Source organism: Lissotriton vulgaris, chromosome 3_1 (genome assembly GCF_964263255.1).
Source record: "Lissotriton vulgaris chromosome 3_1, aLisVul1.2, whole genome shotgun sequence".
NCBI classification, from domain to species: Eukaryota; Metazoa; Chordata; class Amphibia; order Caudata; family Salamandridae; genus Lissotriton; species Lissotriton vulgaris.
Window position 1 is genome coordinate 2,060,010,997 of NC_141689.1, and position 13,430 is coordinate 2,060,024,426.

Sequence of the window (13,430 nt, forward strand, 5' to 3'; positions counted from 1 at the left end):
ATATTATCCACAAGATTGGCGACAAAAAAGGACACAATACACTTTGGTTCACACCACATTCCTGCCATTCCTAAGCACTGTAAGTAGAGAAAGTCTAATATGCTAATATGGTCCATGCACCACTGCCAAAGGGTTACCACCGTGTGGCAACGTCCAAGTTTCATTAGCAGGATAGTTTAAACATGCACAATGGAAGCAGTGTATTAAGAATTGCATCAATGCCATCTCGAACTTCCTGTGAAATTAATTTGAAGTTTAAATAACTGTTTCCTATTAAGAATATCATCACAAAACGTAACTAAGGATTAGGCACCTGGATTAGGTAGCCACAAGCGTGTTGCTATGCAATATACTACATGAAAATTAAAAGAAAAATAATTTCTTACCAGTTGTGCGCATTTCTCTTCATCACCCTTTCTATCCTTCTTTTCGTTTTTTTTTCTGAATATCTCTTGCAACTATGAAACATTAAAGCTCAAAGTTAGTAACAAAGAATATGGTGATCTAGGGCAGGTTTGCTTTCTGAAAATTACATTTATAATCTAAGGAGTTACATTTTTAATTTTTCAAACATTACTATTATATATATATAAAATTTCCCAAAAAGCAATATCAAGTGCATTTGAAAGAAAAGAGTGAATGAGGAGACTCCTAAACTGAGATTCTTATGTTCATTATAGTGTAATCAGTGGTGGCTGGTGACATTTGAAAGTGGTGCGGCAGAAAATTTTGAGAAGAGTGACCTGTGGCGAGCAAGAGTAGCGAACAAGCAAGACTGACATGGGGTGGGGGTGTGGGGGGGGGGGAAGGGGGAGAGGGTAAGGGGAGTTTACCCACAGCAACATTTTGAAAACAAAGTGGGCAAATGGTGCATTTTCAAGCAAATTTGAGAAAGCAAAAAGGATCTTAACCCCTTCCGAGCTGCGCGAATTTAATTTTTGCACTGTGCGGGTGTTTTATGAGTGGGCAGGGTTTGGACGGCCCCCGGTCATCCTCCTCACAGCCCCACCGTGATGTTGGAGGGCCAGGGGCCTTCCGAAGCACACAAGGGGTTAAAGCAATTGTGAAACTGTAGTTATGATATCAATAAAGATATTTCATATAAGAATTATGTAGCAGCTTATTCAGTATAACACTATCTTATAGCTGGAAAATCATCAGAAGTAAGGCATCAGATAGTTTAAACATGCCATTTGCAGCTAGTCATTATTCTTAACTTGGGAGCATAATGTTATCTCACAGTTTATATTACATTAAACGTTTGGTCAGCATATTTTCCCATTTTCATAGAATTCAATAAACCCTAAATAGTTATGACAGCCATGTAAACCCTCACAGTGGATGTGCTACATTTAGGGTTAATAATCAAGTAACACTTATTGCTAAACAGACTATTAGAATCAAATTCAGCTGGTCTGAAAAAAAAAATCAACAAACGTATCTGCAAATATCACATAATTCTCACAAACTACGCTCAGAGTGCCATCAAATTGCTTGTCTAAGAGCAGTAAGTACAGTGACACTTTAGGTCCCGATGTATGAGGGGCCCACTGCACACCAATGATCTCTGTATTGTAATACCGCCCATGGGGCAAAGGGCAGAGGCAAGTCTTTCTTTTTTGCAATAGTGCCCATGACATCCTGGCCACACCACTAAAACATACAGCTGAAAAAGTGGCCAACATTTGGACATCAGGGAAGTGTTTTATTTGAAAAGACAATGTGTAGAGATGTTTGGCAAGGCATGCGAGACGGTGCATTTGTGCTTGATGCAGTCAGTGTTTGTGGTAATATTAAACAAATCAACAGTACAAACCACAAGACCATAAAACAGGTCCACAAACAGCCCACACACTGACCTGTCGGACCAGCCCGATTGGCACTGCCAAATTGCGCTACAGGCCGGTGCGACCTCGCCATCCATCCTTTGCGAGTGCAAGCCAGTTCCTTCCTAACCTGATGAGACATGACGTCCTTCCACCTGGGATCATCCCGCCCCTTCTGCCCTTACTGAAGGAAAGCATGTTATCCTGCCTGGCTTCTCTTTGGCGAGGCTCTCCCCATCACTCCACTGAGAAGTGAAACCTCTTTCTAGCTCCTGGGGCCTATGGAGACCAAAGCAGTCGGAGGTATGAGGCTCGAAGATCATCTAATAAAACCTAATAATACCACAAAGAAGCACAAAAAAGGTGCATTACAAGTATGGACTATGCTTCCGGAAAATTTAGGATGTGTTGTGAACTCCTTGGATTTAGGAAGCCAGTAAAGGATATGTTATTTTAGGAGTTCTTTCCCAGGCTGTTGCCACTTTCTTGTTTTGCATGTTATTTAAGGTCCATACCTGGGTGCGGCAAAGCAGCTATCTCACCTACAGGCTGTGAGTGTCCCCTTGCATTCCCTTTGGGATGGCACTGTGACTTGAGGGCCAGGGCATCACGCCAGTCCTCAGTGGGCTAATATTAGCAAACAGTCAGAGTCCAAGTTAGACCGGGGCTGGGCCACATCCCTGTGGTGCATCCCCCCCACCCCCCCTCGATTCACCGACCTGCAATCAGTCATATCTCTTGTACCACGCCGCTCACACACCACAACCCACATTAATCTCCAATCTCTCCACACTACGGCGCCTTCACCTGAAAGTGCCATCCCGACAACATTTAAAAAATAACCTAGAGTACTGCTCATTTTAAATATAACTACACGATGTGGGCCCAGCTCTTGGACCAATAGAGCAAATCTCTGATAGTTTCCTTACACAATTACCCCAGTGACTCCCAAAGTGCTACATCTTGCTCTTGAAGCATGCTGTCCGTCAGCTCAGCCAAAACAGCAATTTGGAAAGGAGCTGCTGTTTCTTTCCTTGTCTAAACTACACAGTTCACTGTGATTACTAATCGAGCCGGTGCAAAGGTTTTGTAAATATTTAGGATCATAAAAATTAAATCTATTTCGAACATAATGATGCGCAGCAGGTCTAAAATAAAGTTCAGCTATATATCCGTCCTCTTATTTCACGATGTTTTAGATGTGTATAAATACTCAGTTTATTGTTTCAATCGACTTATTGCCTTTCTTGTGGCATGTGCAGCCAAGCCTCCGCTAAAAGTACTCTGAGGAAATGGTTTCTTAAAATACACACTTTTGTCCTCTATTTACATATTTTAAATTTAATTTAATTTCTAAAATTAATTAAGAATGTATAAAAGCGAGTTCGTTCTTTGGGTACATGTTTGATATGTGAGTGATGTTAGCGGGCAGTTTTGGAGGGTCATTCAGAAGAGGATTTTGAGCACCAGGCCGTACCAGTTTGCCTCTTGGGAGGCGCCATTTAACTCTGCTAACTGCCGCCACGTCTGACCCAAGTCGGTGGGCACCATGTCCACCCTGCCAGATGCACACTTTACTGTTGTCAGTACAATTTAGTGACCTTTTTGTGCGCTGAGAGGCGTGGATTAGGGAGCTTCTATTGCGGGCCACAAAGGGGCTTGGCCAGGAGTCTAGTAAGCGAGAAAGGTGAACAAGCATTGCCATAGCCAATAGGTCACGCTTTTGGGACCTTATAAGTATTTAGCTATGCAGCAAAATTTTCTTGGTGCAACAACATCAACTGTTGCATGACTAAAAACATATAAGGTACCAAAGGCGAGACCTATTGGCTATGCCAATGCTTGTTGTTTTCATGAATCGCCCAAGATATTCTTGTTACTGGCAAGTACTATTTTTTATGACAAACCTAGTGATGTGTATAATATGAAGGTTCAGGGACCCGGTGCCACCGTGCAATCTTCAGGCGCCCTCCTCTATGTCTTCCCCTAACTTCAGAGTGCTACTATGGTGCCAGCTATTTAGAGGGTTGCCTCCATAGTCATGGCTCCTGTCCTGCTTCCTGTACAGGGGCACTGTGGGACACAAATGGTCTCGCATTTTGGTGCACGTACTCCTTCTGGGTGGAACTTCATGTTGCCTGGTAGGATGCACAACTTGCACTGTTTTAATGAACTGTAGAAAGAGGCCTGTCAGTTGGTGGGAATTGGATGCTGCAACACAGGAATTTGTTAAAGTGAAGGAGTTAGGTCCTGGGAAAATGGGGAAGGATGGACCTTGATTAAAGTATTTATGAAGAAAAAGTACCCCCCCACTTATTTTTCAGAACAGCTCTTAATTATGAGCAACACATCCACTAGAATTAGATATGTTCGGTATATTTATTTGTACCTTGAATCCAGCAATTATTTAGAAAATTCTGTACATTTCATGTCAGACATTGAGTCATTTGGGAAGTGAATCGCTGTGCAAGAGCGTGTGAGACCGGAGAGTAGTAGCGAGTGATTACGCGGCATGGTTGATCAGCCACGAGAAACCGACTGACCGATTGAGGCGCAAAGTGAAATACTCCAGAAGCCCGCGGGGCACCTTACGAGGTTACTGAAGCTTCCCTGTGCCATAGGGAGACGCCCCCCCCCGAACCGTGCAAACTACTATAAAGACTGAAATTTCAATTACCCAGAACAAGACATAGGATAAACCCGGCCACTGCCCAGGCATATAGTAATAACAAGGCCCTGAAGAGAACTCGTAACTGATGTACGGAGTTCGAAACGCGTCGGCAAGAAAGTGGATAGAAATAACAAGCAACCACAATAAATAATTAACACGACCAAAAAACGAGTGTTGTGTAACGGCTGGCACAATTTATGTGTCGTGATATCTCCTTTCGTTTGTGACTTTGTTTATTACTGTGAAAAGAATTTCTCATTATTGATTTTTGTGATTTTCCCTAACACTGATGTCATGCTTTGTTGTGTACAGTACATGTATTTAGTGATTTTTTCCTTTATTTATGTTTAAAACTTATGTTATATTTGTGGTGTTCTTTGTCTGACATGAAATGTACAGAATTTTCTAAATAATTGCTGGATTCAAGGTACAAATAAATATACCGAACATATCTATCTAATTCTAGTGGATGTGTTGCTCATAATTAAGAGCTGTTCTGAAAAATAAGTGGGGGGGTACTTTTTCTTCATAAATGCAACACAGGAATGGCAGTGCACAATGCAACATCAGGACTATTTTCAGCTAAAGAGTTGCAAATACAGCCAGCCACCGGCTGGTTAACCACCGGCTGGTAAACCACCTCGAATATGTGAATGGAAGCTGTGCTATAGTCACATAATGGCAATGTGCCTTTGGCGTATTTCTTCATTAAGCGTGTTTGAAGGTGCTCATATTTGGCCAGATTAGTGTGCCGAGGATCCGGAAGAATATGATTTTCCTGGGCTCAATCAGCTTGCTAAAGTCGGAGACCCAAGACTACAGCACACTGCTACCTGCACCGAATGGTAAAGATATAGCACCATATTGCATGTTGGAGAATATACAGTAGGACTGGGTACTGTTCTCCCTTTACGAGGTGATATCCAGTCGATTTTTCACCCATAAAATTACTAATGGCTGTTAGATTGATTTTAAAGCTCCATATCTTGCAACAACAAAAAACAACAGAGCAGACGAAAAATGTAATTCACAAAGTAATTGCTCAAGAATACACAGTTTAGATGAATGTGGATGCTGGGATTAAAAATTAAGTTGAAAGATTCCCTAGTTGTCAACTCACCCACTAGACTACAAATGGGGTGGCACTGATTCTGACTCCCTTACAAACTGGACAGAATATTCCCTGGGGTGGGGCAGTGCCCAGTCTTACTGTCTACTCACCAAAATGTAATAAGGCGGCAAAGCCAGGGCTTTAAGCGGAATTACAAAACTGTGGGGGGGGGGGGCTCCTGAAGGGGCATGGACGATGTAATTAAGGGTGTGGCTTAAAAACACATAAGCTAAAAATATAGGCTTAGAATATTGTGCCGCCCAACTAGTATTGTGCTGCTTCTATCATTGCATTCAGACATATAATACAAGTAACATTACACCAACAACAAGCCAGGACTATTGGCTTTGTCAATGGTTATTAGTTGTGGAAGATAAATAAGCAACAACTATGGCTTCGTTGTATATAATATTGAAAAGGCTTCAGTTCTGAAATGGTGAGACTGTGAAAGAACTATAAGGAGTCTCTTTGAAGTTACCTCAAAGACAGTGAAGGGTGGTACTGCTACAGAGTTAAAAAACAAATCACCCTGGGGGTAGTGCAAAACAGAGAGCCCGATAGGGGTCTGTCTCAGTTCCTGCTTTTTAGAACTGCCAGTGCTGCACGCCAGCAGGACCCGTCCCACTTAAAGCCCTGGGTTGAGCTATAGTCATTGGAGTAATTTGTACTGTGTCTTCAACGCTAGCAAACTGTTTGATCTTGGGCAAATCATACTCTCCCTGTGCCGCAGTCCACTACTCGGACAATATGCAAGCTGTAAACACATTTCATCAATGATGTGATGCAGGGCCTGTAGAAATGTTGAACAGTGAAGAGATGCCAAGACTGCATAGACAAGACAACTAATACATGCTGGAAATGTGGAGTGATGGGCAGAGTGAAGAGATGTAGAGGCTATAAAGAGATGTGACAGTGATAATATGCAGGAGCAGTGCAGAAATGAGGGGTGTTTCAAGTGATGGGGGGGCTGCAGAGGGACAGGGCAGTGAAGGGATGCCAAGACTGTGAAGACATGGGGCAGTGAAGAGTTGCAGAGGATGTTACAAGATGTGACAATTAAGACATATAGGGCTGTGAAGAGATGTTATGTTATGTTATGTTATGTTATTTTGGCTCTTTTATAGCGCACGGCTACTCCATGGAGTGTCCCGGCGCTTTGACAAAGACCCGAAGGAGAGACAATCCAGGGCAAATGCAGAGCAGCAGAAAAAATTACTGGGGAAGAAGCCATGTCTTCAGTTCCTTCCAGAAAACAAGTAGATTGCTGATTTTCCTAAGGGAGACGGGCAAGGAGTCCCAGCATCGTGGTGCCAAGTATCGAAAAGAGCGGCCTCCAATTCTAGCCCGTCTGATGGGAGGAACAGAAGCCATGGCCAAAGAAGCCGATCTCAGAGTTCTGGAGGGCCGATAAAAGGCAAGACGCCTTCTGATGTATCTAGCCCCTGCAAGATGAAGTGCCTTAAAGGCGAGAGTCAGCGCCTTAAAAGTAATCCGTCTCGCGACAGGGAGCCAGTGAAGTCTTTTAAGCAGCTCTGATGCACTCGCTCTTCGATGAAGGCCGAAAATGGCCCTTGCTGCGGAGTTCTGCACTAGCTGAAGGCGCGCAAGAAGAAATTTTGGCAATCCCAGATAGAGCACATTCGCATAATCTAGGCGGGAGCCTATCAGAGCCTGTACTGTGGTCTTTCTGTGCTCCAGGGACAAGATCGGAAGGAATTTCCTTAGCATTTTTAAAATGCAAAAGCATTTCCCTGTGAGCTCGCGAATCTGAGGCCCAAAGAAAGGCCATCATCAATCTGGAAGCCAAGATTCTTCGCCTTGGAAGAGGCATCTGCCGGAGGGTACATGTCAGGAGGCCACCAGGTCTTCCATCTCGGATCAGGAGAGCAGCCAAAGAAAAGCAATTCCGATTTATCGGAATTACATTTCAGACTGTGCTGTTTAAACCAGTCAAAGACCGCTCCCAGACAGTCCCTGATCCACATACCATCAAAGTCAGAGCCCTTAGTGCAGGTGAAAAGGAGCTGGGTGTCATCAGCGTAGGATACGATCTGAGCACCGAACGACTCCGCCACTGCCGCCAGAGGGGCCATGTAGATATTAAAAAGAGTGGGGCTCAAGATAGAGCCCTGAGGCACCCCCACCTCCAATGGCGGCATGTCGGCGGAGAAAGGTGGCGCCCAGACCGTTTGCCGGCGGCCGGCCAAGAATGACTCGAACCACTTCAACACCACTCCACGCAATCCGATCTCCCAGAGTCTTAAAAGGAGACCGTCATGGGGAACGGCGTCGAAGGCCACCGACAAATCCAGCATAACTAATATGGCCTTTCCACCTAAATCCAGAAATTCCCGGATGGCATCAGTAACTTCAATATGGAGAGATACACTGTGTGTGCAGAGAGAAATTAGCAAAGAGATGTTGGGCTTGTAGAGCAGTGTTAAAGTGTAGAGAAGTAGGGGCAGGAGAATAAAAATAATGGTAATGCTGTCCTTTAAAGTTGCTCTAGAGTTTTATATAATGAATATGTGATGTTCTATAATGTTTTCATGTTTGATTTCAGACACTGAAGTTCTCCCTAACATGTCACTTCACCCCAATCAAAAACTACAGAAGCGCAAACAGTCATGCCCTCCCCTAAACACCCACCCACTAAATGAACTCCCCTAGACATGTTGAGGCGACCCAGATCACAGTGTGCACCAAACAAGGGTCATGAATATACTTAGGGAATGCAAGATGGGACAAAACAATAAATGTGAACAGGAAAAGCATTGATAACAAGGGTTACATTATTACCTTTTATTGTCCCTGTTGAGAAATCGCTCATTTGTTTTTGATTGTAGAGTTCAGTGTTTGAGGCTGATATGAAGCCATTTGAAAATAACTGTCGGCTCTGAGACCCAGTGGGACCCGAGCGACTGAAAGCACTGCTCTCCTGGAATCCGGCTGCAGGAACAGATAATAAAGCGCCTTCTTTCTTCTCCCGGTTCAGCACAGGCTAGGATCCTGCGCATGCTCTGTGTGGACTGCTGCCTTGTCTTCCACCTCGTCTCTGTCAATCTGTAGTGTAGTTCCTCTATTCCCAATAGGCTCTGTGCATTGTAATAATATATCCTGTAGCTTAGACCTAGGACTGAGGTCTACTAGGTCTCTACCGGCTATATTAGACTTAATTGTGAGTGCCAGCTAGCTCAGAGGTCACTAGAAACTTTCTCGAATAAACAAGAAGGGATTAGTTTCTGACAACCGCATAAAACATGACAACTTTGTTTCCCAAGAATAAGAAATCAAATCTCGAGTCGCGGAAACAATAGATAACAATTTCACTCAGTCAATCGTGCATGCTTAGTTTCACCAGAGATGCAAGAGAAATAGAGAGACGGGCGTTTTCAATAAAAAAGGTATTTATTGAACAGTCTTCTTTCTCAAGCATTGAAAATGAACTGCTACAATAGTAAGGCTTACTATGAAGTACAATGCATATAATACGAACAGTATTATAAAGTAGTACTGTAAAAGCATGATATGGTTTCTAAGCCATAAAGTGCATAAAATGTATAAAATACATAAAATACATACAGTGATAAAAGGATGACTAAAATACTCAACTGGTACTTTTAGAACACGCCTACCCCGGTGTACCTAACCTAAGTCTGGTAAGAGGGAGGGAGTATAAGAGGAGGAGTTCAAGTCTAGGAGTTCTCTGCCAGGAATCTGATTCCCATACTTCTCTAAGAGGTCTAATCAGCTCCGTACCTTTGTTCTAGAATGAAGGAGGTCTTGTATCTCGTTCTCGGGACTCAATTTCCCAGATACCCACAAGGGTAGCCTGGAAACACTGGAGCTGGATTTCTCGGCAGGAGAAATGACAGTCTCGCAGTGCGTCTGCTGGAGTGTCGGCTTTCTTCAGCACTGGCTGCTGCAGGGTGTCGGGCAAGTAGATAGTCGATCTGCTCCAAACCACAGTCTGTTTGTTTAGGCAAATCAAGGCACATTTATACTTTGAAGGTGCCGAGTTTGACGCATGTTTGAACTTAATAACGTCACTCAAAGGCTCATTTCTTGGAAAACGCCAGGAGTTCTAGGAGGACTTAATATTGATGCAGGGGGAAGTCCCGGGCTGCTGAAGGTGGGGTTTTCCAAGAAAACTTTAATTTTGGAGCTTAGTGGAAGTATCCATGCCGTATTTGGGCTCTGGGGTTTAGGCCAAATATGGTAATGATTTCTATGCCTATATAAGGGAATGATAAAGTATACCTATATAAGGGCATGAATCGGGAAATTTATACTAGGGTCCGAGATTCATTTACAACAAATCAACATCAGTCCGTTGTCCTCAAAGAGCCCCTTTGTGTGCACATTCACGGTGGGAGTGAGGTGCAGTGATAACAAATAAATACCATGAAAGTAACTCCCCCTTTAGAGATTTCTGAAAGGAAACGCTGTCCCTTTGGCTTTGGATTCTAAAAGAAAAGGCAGTTAGTTTCTATGGGTAGGGAGGCAATGCAGTCTAATCAGCAAATGACCTCGAAAACATGAATTCTAATTTCATTACTGCAAGTGATCTAAACTGCGTGATCTTGGGTAGCACTTTGTGCCCTCGTTCCATACTCCCAGTTTCTTTCAAATTAGGCCTGTGTAAAGCCCGCATGGATTCATAAACCCAAGCATCACTACCCCTGTTTAGGAATATGGCATCATGCTTTCAGGAGAAAGGCAAGCAACAGAGGGCATTCAAATACATACTGTGTGTATTGTAAAGCGCCCGTTCACCCCGACTAGGTTTCTTAGCGCTAGCGGATGCTGCTTGTAACCCATGTCAATAGCAATCTTGTTATTGTTGAAAGGAGATCGAGCATTAGCCCCCTGAGACACCAGAATTGGCTGAGAAGTAAGCTTCCTCACTAAGGCGTTTCGGACACACACAGTGGAACAAGCATTGGCTGCGCGGCCGGGCTGTGACATGAAATAATAAAAAAAAAAACAACGCGGGTTGTGCGCATGCGCACGCGACAAAAAAAAGTGTTGTGCACGTAGCGCGTGCTTGTAAGCGTGAGGGTAAGCCGATCGCCGCCTTGGAAGGACTTCCAAAATCGGCTTACTAAATGTCTCGCTGACAGTGCATGCACGCTGGATCAGCGAAACCTAAAAACTGCGCCTCTGCCTTGGCCACTGGAAGCCTTTCATCAGGCCCGAGGCAGTCGGTATCGCTGCATAGCTGTGGATTCCCACCATCTCCAAGGACACTGGCGGCCACTGAAGCCATCACATGCTGGGTACAGTAGAGCCACGGCCCTTGTGGCACTTACATGGGGTTGGGGGTTGCATGCACCGACATATGCCACCTTCTTTACAACAACTTAATGGTGTCAAAAATATTTTTTATTGTCCCAGTGACCCTCACAGTGACCAGTCCTTACTTACCCTACCAGTTCTGATGTCTGAGTCACCATTCTGGGAAACTGTGGTCCTGAAGAGTGACCCTGTGGGCCGGGTGACATGCCAGACGGGCCCCAAAATATTCCTTCAGTGTGTCAGGAGCTTGCAGCTCCTTGTGCAGCAGACGCATGGCGTTTCTGGTGTGCTTACATGCACATGACTTTTCTTTGTGTATAGTTTACATTCATGCATATAATGTATATTTTATCATTCTACATACTATATCTATACTAATATTATAAAGAGCGAGCCCTAACCTTTGAGGCGGGTAATCTCAGTAACCACATCACCAATCACAACAACCAACACAGCATTGGAAAGGGCAGTTGCAGCAGAAGGACATAGGCTATACAGATGGTCACCATATACATTAGAAATGTAAAAGAACCTTGCCAGCAAAGTAGTCCCTTGTGGGCGTGGGCGGGGCGCGGCATGACGCCAAAAAAAAGTGTTCCTTAAACGTGTATGTTGTGCTGGGGGCGTGTGCTGGGGCGTGACAAAGGCTGGGGGCGTGTGCTGGGGGCGTGACAAACGACAATGGGCGCGGCAATTGCGCAGGAGCAAGGTGCAAGACAAACGACAATGGACGCGGCTATTGTGCAATTGCACGGGAGCAAGGGGCATGGCCAATGGGTGCAGAAATGCATGGGAGCAAGTGCGTTCAATGGGCGTCTGAGGTCAGCTGGAGGCGTGCCAATTAGGCAATTGCGCGGGAGCAAGGGCCGTGACAAACGACAATGGGCGCTGCAATTGCGGAATTATACAGGAGCAAGAGCCGTGGGCATTGCGCCACATTCCGAAACTATGATGCCAATCGCGCACCTGGGCGTATGCGTTCAATGGGCGTCTGCGTTCAGCTGGAAGCGTGGTAAGTAACTGTTCGCTGTACTCACTTGTGGGCCTGCACGTTGTGCTGGGGGCGTGTCACACATACTGGGGCCGAATGCAGTGTGTGCCTTGTGCTGGGTGCGTGTCAAACAGACTGGGGCCGAATGCCGTAGGCGCTTTACTAAATTGCCTTTACGTCCTGCCTTTATGCCATGTGGGACCTAAAAAAATAATAATACCGGGAAATAACTTTCAAGGGTCACATAATTCGCATTGTAATGCTGAGCGTGCCTGCAGGGACAATAACTGCAGCGTCTCCTGCACGCTGTCACTCAACTCTCTGCATAAACGAATTTACACACAGCACCCAACATCAATCAGGGCTGGAGCCGGCCTCAAGCGGCGGCTGATGCGATTAAGCGCCCCTGCTGGCACACTAACCTTAAAACTGACTGCACTTTCCCACACGCGCAGCGTCTCTAGCGCGAGCTGTCACCCACTCAACTCTTCATACCCGGACAACGTCAGACGGGCTGCTAGTATTTAATAAGAAGAAACAACTTGTATATTACACAAATGTATATGTCCCAATACCCGACAAGAGACTTACCGTCCAGTCTGTCTTGGAGAACACCACTCGTCGGGACTTTGCCTCCAGGCAATGGAATTTGTGATCACAAAAGTTCACCCTCAGTCCCACCCCTACAAATCCTGAGCCAATCTAGATGTTACTCCCATTCTGTTTATATTAGGAAATAGCATGAGAGAAGTGGGAGGATTGGCTCGGTCAGTTGCTGCCAACGTTCCAAAGGAGACCTGGGGGCTGAGACAGCAATGCCCCGGGCTCCTAACATTGCTGCAGGTAGGCAAGGGTTCAAGTGTGCATGTCTGGCGGCGCAGAGCAAGGCACCCATCCAACCTGCCATGCGCACTTCAACCCAGTAAGGCCCGGCTGCTTGCCTGTCAAAAATCCAAGTTCCAATCACCCCCTCCATCCGTCCGACTGTCCTCAGTCACTCTCATCTTAGGCAAACTTTGCCCATGCCCAACCACGCGCTATGACTAAAAACTACAAAAAGGAAAGCAACAAATTTACAATAGGAGCAACAACAAAATAAACGGGGTGGGGGGTTGACGCCCCCGCGCTCAAATGAAGAAACAGCTGTTGAGTGTAATGAATTCGCTAAGAGATTGAAAGTAATTGCTCATATAAAAATGTGTCACATCAGTCACTTTTGTGAATGAATTATTCAGCATTGGTAGATTCGTCATGAGCCACACATCAAGGAATTCAGCCCCTACCCTCCCTTACACATAAACATTAGCTATGGTGCCATCCATAAACCTGTCTTTGCCACTCTCTGAGCTAGGGAGTATATTAGGCAGTTATCAAAAACTAAAAAAGGCCTACTAAACATGCACTCATTGTAAGAAATTGGATTATTGGTTGAGAGGGGTGGAAACACCACTCAAAAAACAAAAACAAACCTTGTCAGGGTATACCGCCACAGCCATTAAATGAACCTGTCCATAAACTATGGTAGCTTGACAC

At 44.9% G+C, this 13,430-nt stretch overlaps 1 protein-coding gene across 6 annotated transcripts in view; it reads right to left on the bottom strand.

The window, feature by feature from the left end:
* Positions 1-13,430, bottom strand: part of MICU3 (mitochondrial calcium uptake 3) — a 482,285-nt gene that overhangs the window by 183,780 nt on the left and 285,075 nt on the right. For all 6 annotated transcript variants that reach the window (XM_086962600.1, XM_086962605.1, XM_086962606.1 and 3 more), the window contains exon 7: positions 387-458. In XM_086962600.1, coding sequence (XP_086818726.1) covers positions 387-458 — 72 coding nt within the window. The remainder of the gene's footprint in view (positions 1-386; positions 459-13,430) is intronic.